The sequence below is a fragment of the Metopolophium dirhodum genome, chromosome 8, assembly GCF_019925205.1.
Source record: "Metopolophium dirhodum isolate CAU chromosome 8, ASM1992520v1, whole genome shotgun sequence".
Taxonomy (NCBI): Eukaryota; Metazoa; Arthropoda; class Insecta; order Hemiptera; family Aphididae; genus Metopolophium; species Metopolophium dirhodum.
This window is the reverse complement of record NC_083567.1, coordinates 26,971,221-26,989,648: the sequence shown is the minus strand read 5'-3', so window position 1 is coordinate 26,989,648 and position 18,428 is coordinate 26,971,221. Positions and strand designations below refer to the sequence as shown.

Sequence of the window (18,428 nt, the reverse complement as noted above, 5' to 3'; positions counted from 1 at the left end):
AAATTTTGATACCAATACCTAATATTGATTTTACAATTGGTGTTATTTTTGTCGGTAAAACTATTTGTTAAAATTAACTTTACTTTTCAATTCGTTTAGATTATAATTTAATTTAATAATTCATAAAACTATTATTTTGCTAAAAAAAGCGTTGTTAATTATTACTTATTTAAATAATATTATTTGTCTAAAATCAAAGGGAATTATGAATAATTTGAAAATTAATTTTCTTATGTATCAATTCTATATGCATTATATTTTTTTCTAAGAGTCACTATCAAATAGATTAATGAAATTATAATCCACACGTTATGTATGTATTTACTATTTTATAGAACCATAATAATAAAGTATAGAAATCTTAAATGTTTAGCGTTATAAGATCTGGATGACCCTTTACAAGGTAGGTACACACATCAATACATCATGACGTATCAGTAAGCTAGTCTGTAGGACGTAGTAATTATTTTAACCGAATTTATAAAGAAGAAAAATTTTTAAATTAAATTAGGTAACTTCCACGTACATCTGTTAATTTTTATAAATTTTCCTTTTTCAAAAAATATTAAAATAATTTAAAATTAAATTCCAAGTACTTATATAAAATACTAGGTATATAATCATAAATTGTGTCAAATGTATAAATACTATTATCAAACTAATTTTTGATATTTGTTTTTTTTAATTATTCATTCAAAAACAATTAGTCAAACCATAAATAATATGCCCAATAAATAAAAACGATAATAATATGTAATTTAACTTGAAAAATAAATAAGAACTCTAAACAGAAATATTAACAGTCTGTAGAGAAAAAAGTATAGTTAATTTTATCCATTAAATCGTCTGCATAATCCATATCATTTTAAGACAAAAAAACTATTTCAGGGTATGTATTTTATGAAGGCAGTTTTAAGACTTTTAACAGTATTAATTTGTACATTCTTTTTCATCTAATAAATATATAAAATAATTCAAATAAGGTAGTTTAAATATAGCTACATAACTAATTATGTTATTCAAAGAACAATATAAAATTACATGGATAGTATATAAAAAAAATCCCAAATTTTTTAACATTGCTAGTTACCTAGGTAAAGCTTGATAATGACAATTTAATTCTATTATAAAGTATCACTTTTAGTTTACGAAGACTACTTCTTATTTTCTTTGTACAAATAATTACCTAAGAAATTCTCGTTAAGGTCAAGCAAAAATGATTCACCAAGAAAAAAATGTTTAAAATAGTTTTAAAATATATAAGGAAGTGTACAATTGTTAGTGTTAACAACAAGTGAATTCTATCGGAATGACGAAAAATCTATCATCTGTAAACCGTATAACAGAAAAAAAAAATGAAAAGAAATTATGAAATCCATTTGGTGGGATACGTTGAAACAATTTGAAACAATTGTAGTGTAAAATGACAATCCGAATGATCACGAAAAAATAAAAATAATGGCACAATAAAATAAGACGGTTGGAAGTGAACAATTTATATCACGGAATAAAAATACAACGCTGATGGAATGATCTATCGAATTAGTAACGTGATATCTGGTGTCATTATAAAAAAGCGTATACAACAAATGGAACGAATGAAGTAAAATTCACGATCCTAAATTAGCCAATTTATACGTCATGTATCATGGCTTATAATAATTATGAAATATAATATTATCAGTGGCTTCATACATAGCAGGCACGTCTTTAAGTTAGACATGCATGTCGAGTTTCAAAGTTTGGTACCCGAACTTCTACCGCAGATTTTGTTGAATTAAAACGATGTACAAATTGAACAACTCAAAAAGCCCACGAGCGATTTCCAGTCGAATAAAGTCTTAATTCTTGGCCTCTTCTTACTGTACCTATTAAACGACGGAAACTAATTTCTATCGGGTGGAGCACAAAACGTCTTTGGTTGTACTTTTTGAACTTTACATCGCGCCCGTATATTTCTAGCTTTTTACCTGTTGATTAGTTAAAAGTTAATAACTGACCATATTGCTTATATATATATATATTACATTATTATATACATTTAATACAAAAAAAAAATCCCAAGGCAATGTAAAAATGTGAAAAAAACTTATTTACTAAACACATATTATACGACATGGCCTAAAGTCAACGAATTGGTTGTCTGAAAATAAAATGACATCTTTAAAATTCCTTTCGCGGGGATTACGCTCTATTAAAGGTTGCCTTGTATGAAGTTGTAATATTTTATCCACAGAGTTATACATTTTAAATGTATGGTCTCGTGTATATTTAATATTTCTACATATTATATTTATTTCATAATCGCGCACGTGTATAACTAAATATTACACTATATAAGTACCTAGGTCTTAGGTAGAAACCTAAGTTTTAAGTTACATTAAAATGTATAGGAAATAAATAAAATGTAACATTTAGATACAATGGTGGAAAAATGTCATTCAAATTCTTTATTAAAATACCAACTAGTTAAAAACAAATGTTATTTTCGTATTTTAATAGATGATTTCACACAAATGCTTTTTAATAAAGTATTCAAATGTAAATTCAATAGATTTTATTATACTTTTTCTTACTGCCTCCTATTTAAAAACCATCTCGATAACGATACAATTCACTTTACGGTTATTGCTTTGTTAATTTGCTCTTTAAAATCCGTATAATATCATTTTTTGGCATTGTAATATATTGATTACATTTTTATCCATATGCGTATATTATGTATATTTATACACAAATCGTTTTTCAGTCCTTTCCGTTTCTCCCCATTTTTATTTCGTTCAAAGGAATAAAAAAGGGATTCAATAACCTACGTAAATATTCATTGTTTCTGCGGTTAAAGTGAAAAAAATGTATTATTCTCTTTTTAACACGGGTCACCGTCGAAAGCAAACCGATGAATTATTATTGCATGTACCAACTATTATTATGTTCGAAAACGTTATTCACAGATCATTAACCACATAAATCCCCGACCCCGTATTTCCTGATCAGACCGACAGGTGTTTATCGAAAATTCGATTTTCATTTGTGGGGGGTGAACAAAAATACCACGAATCCGATACCGAAACAATATAATTAGCATGCTAAAACCCACCAACTATTAATCTTCAATCATTATTGAAAACATTCGTGACCTGTATAATAATATATTCTGTTCACTGTCCACTGATAAACTATTAAATAGCTGTTTTTATTATTATTATTTTTTTCGGTGAAATATTTTGTTGGTTGATCGGTGCTTAGTTATACTCGTTGATAAGTGTGAAAAAAACAGTTCACATTACACGTTTTGCACCAAGTACCTATATATTCAGTAACGCTTGTGTTATAACGATAATATGTTGTTATGAATCTTATCTCTACATTAATATAGATTAATATAGATAAGTACGCAATAGTACAATATAATATACATAATAATAGGGGCTTATTTATTGTTTTTATGAGGGGGGGCGAAAAATGTAAATTCATAAGCTTAATTAAATTTTTTATTTATTTATTATTAATTATTAGTTACTACAATATGGTCTTGGGAGGGGAGGAAATCGCTCCTACTTCCTCCCTAAATTACCAGCCTGTAATATTAATTCATTTTTAATCCAAGCCTAGTCCATACATATTATTATATAGCGGTATCTATAACTATGTTTCCATTTAGTGAACAAAATAAAATGTGGAAATTTGTGGCGTTCTACGGATAGTTTTTTTTTAACATGAATACGTTTTTGGGCTGGAAACAATATTTTTTGTTTCTGACCGATTTTTGGTAAGATTTATGTTGTCCTGGTTACTTATTAACAAAAGCATATTTATGATTCATACATTTTCCTTGTAGAGGAACAATATCGAGTAGCGTGCTATGGATTTTATAATTAGTGAAGTACATACATTGAATTTGAATGTTTACCAAGTCGTCGAATGTCTGACCATTGATATTTTATTATTTAATGATTGTTAATTGGCGGGGGAGAGGTATCAATAATCACAAATAAAATTATGAGTGTGGTATTTTCTTCAAATATATATATGAAATTAACTAAAATAAGGTTAAAGAGTTGTTAAAGTATACTAATTGATAGAGCTAGCTAATTTGTTTTATTATAATATCTAATTAGACATAATATACCAAAGTCAACTCATTCAGAAAAAAATTAAACTTTATCATAATTTATTTTAGTAAAAAATTCAACGGGACATCTACTAGATTAAGACATATTTTTTTCGTGAATAATTAATAGATACGCGAATTCACTTAATTTTTCAAAAAAATATTGAGAATATTATATGGGCATAATAATAATATGGCCTATTAGAGACGTGTCTTATGGTTATGACCTAATAATATAGTTACGGAAACACTACAACTGGCTAATAGTATTGTTATTGTTACTGTACATTGTACAATAAACGAGGAACGTCTTATATCCTACGTGTTCGGACCAACATTCGATAGCGGGGATTTTGAGTCGCGAGCAGCACATCCATCAACGCCACACGTACCTACCTACTATTGTGGTTTATATGCGTAATTATAGAATAATATTATAGTACCAGGTCTGTGTCCAACCGTTAATAATAATGGTCTATCTATATAATATAAATAAATAATTATAATATATTCTCGTATCGTGCATCCCGTCGAGGTATATTATATAGGTATATTACTCGCTCTAGGTAGTGGTAACTGGTAAGTCGTGCAATGTTATTATATTGTTACCGTGCGTGCTCTATCACATTTGATAGTAATTTATTATATCAATATATTAATATATACACTGCATTATGATATGTAGTCTACTAATTGACTGAAATATGAACCGTCGTTCGGATATCGGACGTAATAATTTTCACAGCGATTCGGTCCCATTAGAGTAATTTCGGTTTTAAATTACAACCGCTCGCCATCCCCGCCGCACGTTCTTATTATACGCACGCCACTTAATCTGCTGGTCATAGGTATTGGGTTCGCTCACAGTTATTGTTTGTTTTTTAAATTTTTTTCATACAGACGATGCCGATATCATCATTCACAACCACATAGCAATAATTATATTATAAAAGTTATTCGTTACGAAAATATTCATTTATTTATTTATTATAAAGTCACGGGACAAGCTCATTGTATACATTATTTAGAGATAATATATAAAATAACATTAAAATAATACAGTTAACAAACCAATTAAAATAAATTAAATTAAACTAAAAATATAGATATTTGCGAGTGGTTCTTTGAGCCTCATCGGCTAATTTCATCATTATAATTTTATCCATCTCAGGACAGGCTTGTTGTATAAATAGTTAGTGGCACACACAAGAACATAAAATGGAGAGAATTTTCGTAAGTTTGTACTAGGGACCTCAAAATTGACCCTAGCTAATAGTTCCAGAGCACCCAAATTCCTACTATAACCAGTTTAGATAGGAACAGTTAACCTGGATTCTTCTATTAATCAATACATCTAAATTTAGCTGTTCTAATAATGACCATGCTTAGTACCTGTATATTAAAACTAATTTTCAAATACTTAGATTTTTATGCCACATAAGGAGTGACATATAAAGATACCTACAACACATCTTATTTTCTAATGAGAACCGCTTTTTGTACTGTCAATTTTCAAACAGACAATTTTATAAAAAAATTTGAAGTATAATAATTTAAAATTCAGAAAATGTTGTTTTTAATTATTAAACAATATATTCGAAGGATAATAGTCCTTAATTATAATGGTTTTACATAGAACATAAAATATATTGTAATATATAGTACTTGACGCAGTGGGATTATTCGCACACTTGCGAAACAACCATACCCAAACATCCTTTGATGTTCATCAAAATACCGTCAACTTTAGGATCGGCTACGCCATAAATCAGATAATATCCTATAGACTTATAGTACAGTAATATCTTAACGTGATTATTTTACCAAAGTATTCCTTGGATTTACAACATCCACCCATTGTATATTATATAATATCGAATTACAATAAATTCTAATTTTTAAATAACTGCCTAATCCAAAATGCTGTTACTTGTTAGGTTAAAATAGCTAGTGTTGTATGCTGGTGTTCCATGATAATAATTGACGATATTCATGTTTTACTAGTGTTTTATTAAAATCGTCATACGTCACTATTATAATATTATAAAGTTTTTTTTAAAATTTTCCGAACCTGCAGGCTGTACATTAATAGTATGAAATAAATTCTAAACAACGGTCGAAGTACGCCTCTTATACAAAGTACATGTGAATAAATGATTATGAGTTATATAGGTGACTTTATTTTATGGTTTATAAAATACTACATTGCTGTGCTACCCGGCACGTAATCCTGGGTAAATGACCAACACGTCAGTCCGGTGAAGACGAAGACTAGTTTCACCGATGCAATTTTCATCACAACCTTATAGTCAAATACGAATTTTTAAAAAAAGAGTTGTTTAAAAAATATAATATATTGTTTTGTTATGACATAAAATGACTGTATAGGTAATAAGAAAATATTTTAAATAATGTTAATATTTTTCGAGATGATGCGTGTTTACAACTACTAAATAAATCGCATCCAGTACACATACTCGTTCGTGGATACGAAAACCAAAGAATAATCGTCAAAACGGTTGGTATCAGACGATGGCGGGATCAAAGGCGTCAACCACTTGATAAGACAAAAATACCAACGGAAAATATTGCGGATTCTAGCATGCCTTGAGTATACCGTAAACTGCAATAATAATAATATTGTCGGCGGTAACATCGACCGTGCATACCGTGGTTGGATTGTGGGAGTTTAGAACCTCGTTGGATTTTACCCACGAACTTTCTGTCCAACAGTGAATTCCACATTATACCGAGGTTCTATAAACTTGCAGCTGCAGTAACTGGTGAGCACGGCCAAGTCGGCTTGCGATGAACACCGTCCACGTTATTGTATACGGTATACTCGCGGACAACTCGAATGGTACATTCGAATGGCCATTAAGTTAATTTTATCCGTGACCGTTTCGACGACCTTCACGAAGATCTTAGACAAGTTTTCCGTGGCCGCCTGCAAGTGTGTAGGTATAGATAATAATATAATGTTGTGCAATTTAAAGAAATATCGGCGAAACGAGTCCTAAACGCCAGACGAAACGCGCCGCACGTTTCACAAGAATTACGCACCGGGCTACTCGTAAAGGTAGGATGCACATGATTACATGAATCACTTGTACATATTTATTATTCACGGGCTCCTTGTAAGGATATTATCGACAGTTTAAATATTTCATACGTCTTTACGACGATTTTTTTTAAAAATTTACTTTATATTTGCATAGATGTAGGTATAACGACACAAATGCGCGTGGTGCATAATGGAGTATAGGTATTATGTTTGATAAATCTACGTTAAATCATGGTTAAGTCGTAATACATGTACCTATCTATAATATAATAATATATGTAATATGAATATTAAATACTTATTTGTTTTGTTTATTGACTGACGGAGAGACTACAAATACGGTGCATTGTTACCACTTCGTATATTAAATGAAGTTATTCTGTATTTAAATTTTAAATATATTTTTCCTAGATTTTTGCTACGTTACCGTAAATTTCTATCACGCTCTAGTATTTCGCCAAATTGTGTGTACTGTTGTAGCCACGCCATGTTGTATATTTGGTACAACTATGGACTGAAGCGTCTCTACAATTAGCGCTCTATGCCTACTACCAGCCCACTAAATCTATACCTGCCACATAACTATGTTTTTTTTTTTTTTTAATTGTTATAAAATAATTTTGCACTTGTACGTTACTGCACTAATATAATATGGTATAAGAGTAAAAAATTACTGAATGTTATAAAAATAACAATTTCATAATTTTGCCGTATAAAATTAACAATTGGTGCGGTGTGGTCGAGTCTTTTCAATATGATTTTTTCAAACCGGACCAAACGCGTTTTACTCGCCTCGGCGGAAGAATATATAAAAAAGTATATAAACAAAATAACCGCCGCATTATATTGTTATTCTTCGAGCCATATAAGTCGAAACGCGTCGGGATGTATACATCGTAAATACAAATATTTTCTGAGCAATATTCACTATACGAAATTCCACGGTGGCAGCTTTTATAACGAGTTACGGGAGAACGGTCGTTATAATGTTCCACCGGGTGGATAATGTTCAGAATAAAATAAAATAATAATGGAAAAAAAACCAAAACGTAACATTCTGACAACATAAATGTTTCGGCTTGACATTATTTTTTATTTATATATTTTTAATGCACTTATCACATCAGATCGCCAGTATTTTGTCGTTTTTGTTATTTGAAATTTTAAACGGTTTCATCGCTCGTCGAACCATATTATAATATAATTTACGTAACGCAAAGAATCGCGGCCAAAAACGGTGATGATGGTTAACGTGACGCCGATCTTAAGTCCATTTAGCTCGATTTCGTCTGTACATTATGTCCGTCATTTTACAGTAAAGCCGGGTTCACACTACACCGTGACGTGTGAAATAATCAAGGTTACCACAGTTAACAAACGATACCGCATAATTGAATATATTCAACTTTTCCCCGTGTGGTTACATTTATGTGCGGAAAAGTGATAACTAAAATAAAATAATATTATGTTATCATCAGGTACAATATTCATATCATTGGTATTGCATTTTGGTACAAACATAAATATACGAAATCACACGACATAGTGGAGTGTGAACCCGGCTTAAAACTCTACATCAATTGTAGAAATAATATTATCAGCTAGCTCCGACAACAGATTTATTTGTAACAGAGTAGTCGTGCATACTCGGTTTGCGGTATACGGTAATACGGGATATGTACCGACGTACCAACTACCGAACGTCCGTACCTACGTATACATATATCATCATTTTTAGCATGGTTAGCACTACTTGGCAACACGCAATTATATACAAAATGTAGTTAGTACTTTGCAGTCAATGATAATCACAGTAAGTTTCGTTGTGATGACGTGTCTCTTCGCACTTATTGCGTTTTGCACGGTTACAGTCAAAAATCGAGTGACTCGTAGTGTTATTTTCAGATGTTCTAAAAATCGTATTTTATAGTACAATTTATGTTATACTAGCTCTACGGTTAGCTCTATACCCGAGAATCGTGTGACAAATTTTGTTTTTTCCTAACACACTGTCTTAGTACGTAATATAGTATATAGGTAATATTATTGTAGTTAATATGTACAAGAGGGTCAACATTCGACAACATTGTTTTAATTTGAAATAAATTCAATATCTGTCTTATTACATTGACAGTACTTACTATTATTATTACTTTATATATTACTACCTTTTTATTTATATTCAAATATAAACATTTTAATTAAAAATGATTGTTCTAAACAAATTCAACCGGATTACACAACTCTGTGGAGACAATAAGTCGAGTTGAATATGTTCACTTAAACTTGTAGCTAACGTTTTGTTAACTATACGTATCAAATAAACAGAACACGACACAACATGGACAACAATAATATCGTAAATTAAATTTAACATCAGCCAATAATCTTTGTTGTTGTGGCTTAATAATAAATAATAATAAAAAAAAATATCGTAAATTTTTAAATGTAATTCATTGTAGAATTGATTTGCTACACGTTTTCCCCGTAAATCGTTAAATTGTATTGATAAATCACTGTTTAAATAATGATATGATAATAAGTATATAACACGAGCGTACCTATGAAATTTTGCAAAAGTATTTTGTGGGCTTTATTTTAAGTTAATTTATTAATTTGTTGTAAGTATATCAAAAAAATGAAACAGCATTAAAAGTGTATTTAATTTTAAATTTTTGCTCCCTAATTAATACCTATTCCAAATTAATGAACACCGTAAATTAGTGTTTATGCTGGTAGCAGCTGCTGTGATATTGTCTTCTATTCAAGTTTATATCATCGTTTGTATACTTTTCTCGTCTGGAATTTGGCGTAGGGGTCACTCAACATTTTAACGTTCAATTGTGTTTTTAAGCCGACGTTATATTGTAGAATATTCGTTTAGTTTTTGAATACGGTACGAACTCAGACATAGTATAACGCAATAATATAGACCGTCTGTTTGAATATCAAACAAATCTGCTGCATACCAACCACAGTACATAGTAATAATAATTTCCAAATGGTCGATTCACATACATTTCGACGTACAAAGATCGTTTCGAATCGTTCGTACCAGAACGATTCACATTGCGTAGCATGTGTCCATCATCGTTATCCACTCCACCGTTTCCCAAATAAACCCTTTTAATACAATTTTACCGTATTATATCAGTCGAATTCGAAGACATTTTAACCAGATACGTGCGTGGACACAGTGACGTAGACTTAACATTTGGTCCAAAGAAACAAAAATAATTTTCACACACCCTCGTTCTTGGTATTCGTATACCTTTCAAGTCTAAACAATTTCACCCACCACGGTAGGGCTTACACAGAACTTCAAAGGGGAGTTAAATACACACATACATACATTTACGTTTAATCTATATATATAAGCCAAATACCACTCGCTCACTCATTCATCGCAACATCTCAATAACTACAAAACGTACGAATTTGACATTTGGAATAGTGGTTCCCCTAATGATCTAGATTATGTGCAATAAGAAAGGATTTCCCAATATTCGCATTTTAAAGAGGTGGTCAAACAGGAAAATTGAGATTCGAGGTGGAAATCGAAACTTTTTTTTGTTTGTAAATGGTTGCCATTGGTTGTGTATTGTAATAGTAATAGTAGAAATTAGTATTGTTATTTTTGTTTTGTATATAAATGGTTGCCATTGATTACTCGGCAGATCAGATACAATCATGCAAGAAATTGTCATGCTTATGGTTATGAATAAATAAACTTGAAAACAAATGTATGTGTGTAGCTTATTATACTCAAAAACTACTCAATTGAATTTGACGAAAATCTCAGAGATTGTTTTTAGAGATGTCAGAAAAGTTGAGAGAGTGATTGTTTAGTTGAAACAATGTTAAAAAATATATCAATCTTAATCCAATTTGCGCCTGGGTGTTGCCCATTCATGTCGAATTGTTTCACAAAGCCAGGTATCCTGACGTCGATTTTCCCGTGCAGAACTGCAGTACACTAAAAATGAGATACACTCAAACTAAGATACACATATTATATTATTATACTAGCGTAAATACTATATTATATATGATCTATCACAAAAAAAACTATAAACGGGTGAAACTGGGATATTCAGCTATTATATATATAATTATATATAATATAAATAAAAGATTATTTACCAAATATTATTAATCAAGTTCTAACCTCGTTTTTTTATCCGTTTAATGCATTTATAGTATGGAAGTTTTAAATACCTTTAAGGATTATGTTATTATCAAATACTTAGACTTTGTTTACTGTCAAAGGAGTGTCCTGTGACGATACAATGTTTTCATTTTTCAAATGCTTTTTTTATTCTGTTGATATATGGTAATCACGTATTTTCTGTTTGTAATTTTTGATCTATCTAAATCGAATTTGAACGAGTAGTTTCTGAGTTATTAAACTTTGTGTACTAAGGATAATAGTAATTAATAATGATTTTACATAGCATATACAATATATGTAATATTTAGTCAAGTACTTCTTATATTCAAACAATGTTTACATATTATAATTTTCTAATTATCATAGCCCTTATATTTTCTAAAACTGTTATCATGAATTATTACCTTTGGTACTTACGTAAAGTTGAAGTACTTGGAAAATAACCGTAAAGATTTTAATTTATAGACGCGACAAATATATTGATAAGAATCATCAGTTTAATAAATTACAATCATAACAAGTAATAACGGGTGGTTTTTGTTTGAAAAAATATCTTTGTTTCACCACGGGTAACTCGTTAAATGGTGTAAAACAATCAAAGTAATTGAAAATAAGGTATTATATTTAAGTATAATATACTTAAGAATGTCAAAAATCAGAATTAGAATAAGCATAATAATATTATGATTAAAGGAAAAAAGAAATAGTGGTAAGGGTTGAATTTCATGGTATTGGTGTTTAGCTTTTATATTGTATAGTATACGTAAAAGTCTTATCGTCAGTCATAATTGTAAAAGATTCGACAGTTTACCATCTACACCACGGTAACCAAAGACGACGTTTCCGGGTCACCGCAAGAAGTCGAGGTCGCTAAACAACAGCGAATAAAATGACCATAATAGAAAACAAAAACTGATACAGTCTGCACCCCCTACTGACTCCGTGCGTCGATATATTACTATATTGTGTTAGTCGTAAACTCGTAACGTGGCGCAACGGTTATCGTGGCACGGGGGGTGTACCGGTGACTGTGATTCAATCGGGCCGGTGGGCTTGGAAGTCAGTCTTCGGCGGCACGCTGTGAATCGGAAGGTCGTCACGAGCCCGCGTCCGGAACACGCACTCTGTATTATTATATGCGTTTAACCCTTCGAACGAACGGCTGCTGTATTTGAACATATTATAATATATTTATGCAAGTCGTGTGAGTGGGGTTCGAGACGGTGGGTGCGAGAGAGCACGACGAAACTGTAGGAGACGCAGGTGGGAGAGCAGGTGGGTTACACGCGTGTATATATATATATAGTCGCATCGCCGACGCCAGCGTGCTGCAAGCGGACGCGGATAGGTTTGACGTGACGAGCTGGTGTGTGTGTGTGTGTGTGTACGTGTGTGATATATTTAAGTATATGTGTATAGATTATACACAAACGGACCAATTCAATTTCACGGTGCCGAGGGTTCGTCGTACGTCACGTTCACGACCGCACGGCGATTTACTGCAGCACTGATAGTGCACCGACGATCAAACTCAAGATTTTTCCGAATCGTCAGATTGCCCTCGCGTACAACATTTTATTATTATTATTATTATCGTCATCTTATTCATGTGGTTCTATAAATGCCCGCGGTCGGTATACAGTTTTTTAACGTTGGACATTGTCGTCCTCCTTTACCAGAAGGTGTATTACTAAACAAATAAACAAAGGATATTATGTTTAAGTGTCTACACTTAATTTTTCAAAAATGTTTACTCTTTTAAAAGTATTTTTTTTACATATTTTTATGTCATTTTTGAAAAAAAAAAATATTTGATAGATGGCCAATATATCACTGAGGTACTCTACACAATGTTGGACCACTATAATACCGCTCATATAAGCTTTACAATTAAAATACTTATAAATCGAAAACTCGTTTGAAATTTGATTTTTATATTGTAACAAACTATCGAAGTACTCAGGAAAATATTATTTCACGAGTATGAAATTAAAAGTATAATTAATGATCGAAGAAAAGCAAAAAAATGAAAAATTTGTAAAGTAGGTATAAATTTTTTTTTTCTTAAACGTTGTCTTGATATATAATTACGAATAGATAAGTTTTTAATTTTTATACAATATTTTTAGACAGAACATAACCGATGATCATTTATTATTTAAATTGTAACAGTCCAGCGCCAACTGTATTTAATTTATTTTGTGTAATACTCAGAGTTTTCATTTTATTCGCAAAGTTGTTATTACCATTTCTCTTTATATTAGCTATAAAACAATTTTCGTAAACACATTTAGTGCTGAACGCGTTTATAACTTGAAGTGAAAACCATTGAAAAAAAAAAATAATTGTACTTAAAATAAAACGACTTTAGTTTTGATCAGGCATATAATTGCTTGTGGCACATTATTTATGATGAGAAAATGGTCGCTCATAAGTCATAAGGCCATCGAAATATAATTATTAACTTAGGGATTTAAACTACAATTGCAGTCAAACTGTCTGTTATTTTTACAATAAAGAGTTTATTTACTTAGTAAAATAGTAAAAACTCCAATACGAAATGTACAGTATTGTAAAATTGTGATTGTCAACGAATACGTTATTATTAATTTACGTGGTAGAAGTGTAAGAGCAGTGACATAATAGGTAGTCTAAACGTTCTGAAACTGATTTTTTTTACTTATACTATAATGGTTCTATAAACCATTAATTAATTAATTATTTAGAAGATAACTAATAAAAATATAATGACGAATCAAAGTCACATGTTTGGTTATACTATGGTCACTGGATTTATTAATGCATTGCTTCAATAAATCTATTAACATACATATGGTTCTTTTAATTCTATAATGGCCATTGCAAGCAGTATTTTGCGTATCCTAATTATTTTTAAAAGTACTACGAAATGTAGATATTTTACTTATTTTTATGACCCAAAAATAGCAACGTATTTCTACTAAAAAATTGCACTTTCCAAGTTGAACATATTTTTCTTTTATAAAAATTGTCTTTAGACACACGTCATAAAAACACACACACACATCATTGTAAAAACTAAAAACCACAAATTCATACATCCACCCCAAATCGAAAATAAACGTATTCATTTTACTTAGTGAGGTTTAAATGCACGAGGATTGATACTGATTACTGGGTGGCTTTTCTACTCAAGTTCCAAACTTCAAGACAACGTAACCATCATTTATAAATATTGTAATACATTTTTTAAATAATAATTTTTTATAAAATTCAATCTTTCTCGATTGAAGTTTTACTAGTATTATTCATGTCTCCTATAATAATTGGTGTTTGCCCACGTTTAAACAAACTTAGTTATCATTAAATATCTAGTAACAAGTAGTGATAATAAATAATAATTTTATACCGTGGATGTTCAATATTAATTGAAATATTAGATAAAATTGGTTTATACAATCTATTAACTTTTGTTTTATTTTAGAAAAAAATTCTATCGTATTATTATTAGAGGAAACTATTGTGTGAATAATGACTGAAATTTCTTTGAGTAATATCGTATTGCTTATTTAATATTATATTGAGAGTATCACCAATGAACTTTAATGAACAGTAGATCATGTTTCGTCATATTAGACTTTACACAAAGGAGAACAATATAAATAAACGTGAATTAATGTTGACGCGTAATTTCAAAATAACTATGTTAAGCTTTTGTTTCACTGACACGGAAATGGGTTTTCGGTGGAAGTTAAGAGACGCGAGTATAGCATTTTTTTTTCATTTTACTTACCTACATAGTATACAATATTATAAGAGTATATTATATAAATTATTTTATGAAAATTAATGTGATTTTTTTTCGTAAATATTTAAAACAAAACAATCAGTCTTACTTTATTATATATTTATATTATTATTATTTTGATAAATTACCTGAAATATTAAAAGTACAGTCCATTTTATACTAATATTTTGTTTAACGTTGTTAGTTAATAAAATGTTTACCAAGTCTGTAGATTTTAGATTTAAAAACACTGATGCTCTTAAGAATACAAGTACAGTTCTGAAACAACGTAATAGAATAGTTGTTGGTGAGTTGGTTGTGGTTGCAGGGGTGTCAACTGAGCTAAAGTTTAGTATTCGTTTTTATAACAACTAGATATTAGGTACATATTATACATAATACAAAGTATACAAAGCGTAAAATATTTTGTAAAATAATATAATACAAAAGTATTTAAACTTAATAATATATACAGTATATTTTTAAATATAAATTATCAAATGATTTAAAAAATGTAATTATGTTACTATATGTCTATATGAATGTGCAATTACGATTATGAAACAAGATACTATATATTATACTCGCGCAAACTTACAAGTTACACTTAAAACGTCGGAAACTATAATCTGATATTGTATAGTCGTATAATTAATTTTGAGGTGGACTACCCTTAGCTGTACGGGGTGTCACTATATAGAATACCACATTTATATCGAATATAGTCTGTGTATACTTATAAATAATGTATTATTTCAGGGCCAAAATATTGGGGCGTATTGAACCCGCTGTGGAAGTTATGCTCGATTGGCAAACGACAATCTCCGATCGACATTGATCCGGATAAACTGCTGTTCGATCCATTTTTGAAAAATCTTCACATCGATAAAGACAAAGTGAGAGTAAATGCATATGTATATAATATATATATTATTTTGTTCAGCCGTCGTGTTTTTGTAGCTACCGCGCTAAATTTAACAGCAATATCGTATTCAGCAGAGTTATTTTTATATATAAATATATATTCCTGAATATTATGTAAGGATTGACGGAAAAATAATAAAATCTGTCTGGAATCAGGATTTTCAAGATGTACACATTTCATATATATATTATATACTTTACAACCATATAGATATAATATGGCTTATGATGTATACGATATACCTACGCGTATTATTATTATTTTATTTTTTTTTTTTTATGAAAAATGGATTTTGAAACGGAAAGCAATATGTCAAAGTATAATATAACGTCTTGATAACTCAGCCGACTATATTAATTTTGTTCTCTTTGGCACTTTTTTTCCTACCCACGTAATACACACACACATACACACACGTGTATAAATAAATAATATATCTACTGATAACAACAGGCATTATTATATTTCAAAATTAATTTTTCAAAAATCATAACATATTATGGTAGGGGTGGGATGCGCTTATGAAATATGTAAAAAGATTTAGTCAAACAATTTTCATTTTTCTGATTTTATTTTATTTGAATAATTAGGTTCGTTATTCGCCTTATAATAAATCTGTTTGACGTAATACAGGTCAGTGGAACAATCGAAAACACTGGACAGTCTTTGGTGTTCAGAGTGGATAAAGAGTCGAAATACGTTTTGAACATCACCGAAGGTCCTTTGACTTATCGCTATCAATTCCAAGAGTTCTACATACACTTCGGCACCGATAACAATCTCGGGTCCGAACATAAAATCCAGGGTTACTCGTTTCCGGCTGAAGTAAGTATTTATGTTACTATATTTTCTTCGAATATACCGTGGCGTAACAATACATAAACTAACTTGTGATTGTATATCACAGGCAGAATGAAGTTGATTTTTGTATTGCAATGATATACGTGCTTTATTTTTTTTTTGGTGAAAAATTATCTTTGAAGGGAAAATGTGATTAAATTAGCAAAAGTTGCATGTTTCAAAATATCTATTATTGAAAGAAAAAAAATTAGTTAGAATTAGAATAATAGAACTCGAAAGAATTCTTTATCGAGACAAATAAATATTAATATTACCACTGAGGAAAATTTTTCAATTTACCTATAATTTATAATATTTTGAAACATTTTGCATTTATACACGTGTTGTAGCCTGTGGGTATATGTACCGACTTACAATGGTTTTGAAACTTGTTGGTAAAATTGAAACTACTTTCACTGCAATATTTTAAGCACTCGTTGTAAATATTCATATGATACAGTGTATTTATTTTTATGACTTTCCTCGCTCGCTAGGAGCATACGAAATAGATACTACACAACTGCTACTCTGTATAATATACATAATAATAAAAAAATAATTCCGTATTCATCAAACGAATGGCAATTTATTTTTATTATTATGATTATATTAATCAAATATTTGATTGCACAAAAAGACAATATTTTCCAGGCTCAATTAATTATTTTAATTGGTGGGAATGAAACAAAATATCATACAACAAGACGTGTTTGATGCATCTTATACATTTTTCTGTTTACTTGTTATAAACGATTCATACATTTTTCATAACGTGTCGAGGAGCTTTTTTTATATTATGTATTTATCAAACTGTGAGACACTTACACCGTGATTTATAATTACCCGTTGTGTAGTTATCGCGTGACAATTAACACCACCTAAAGAAATCACTTTGTTCAGTCAACGGTACACACACCGTACATGCAGAATCCTGAAGTCCCTATATTATAATATTATTATGAGACTCTGGATTTGCTATGCTTAAGTAACAACCTTCAGAGTTTTGAGTAAGGCTAATCCATTTGTCACCTGCATGTGTCTTTATTTCTAATTCTTCTCCTTATTGTTATTCATTTTTTTTATGTCGTCAAAATAAAGCTCCGATATAATGAATTGATTTTATAACTTAAGTATTATAACTTAATCTGAGATAATCGTCAATATAGTGTTTGATTGACGTCAACTAGTTTATATTACATATTTGAATTTTCGCTACATAATAATACATTTCTTTTATGTTGTTCACTTTTGAAAAGTTATCGTTTTATTCGTTTTATTATTTTTGAAATGTGTCTCATGGAATCACGTCGAATCCGATAGGGTGAATCCGAGTAGATGTACTAGGTTTATGTATACGGTCTTTGGGTATTTTTCTAAATTAACTAATACATTAATTATTACTAGGTACTCGAAAACAACCGTTTATTTTGTATTATTTCAAAATCGAATTAATTGGTTAAACGAAAAAACAAAGAAAAAAAAACATTAAATGTTCTACGATTTTCTCTCTATATATTGCCTCCAATGTTGAACACGATAATTTGTATCTTT

The 18,428-nt window shown here is 30.0% G+C and overlaps 1 protein-coding gene across 3 annotated transcripts in view; it reads left to right on the top strand.

Annotated features, from left to right (window-relative positions):
- LOC132950792 (carbonic anhydrase-related protein 10) overlaps positions 1 to 18,428 on the top strand; it is a 108,417-nt gene that overhangs the window by 28,299 nt on the left and 61,690 nt on the right. For all 3 annotated transcript variants that reach the window (XM_061022356.1, XM_061022353.1, XM_061022354.1), the window contains exons 4-5: positions 15,872 to 16,008; positions 16,671 to 16,862. In XM_061022356.1, coding sequence (XP_060878339.1) covers positions 15,872 to 16,008; positions 16,671 to 16,862 — 329 coding nt within the window. The remainder of the gene's footprint in view (positions 1 to 15,871; positions 16,009 to 16,670; positions 16,863 to 18,428) is intronic.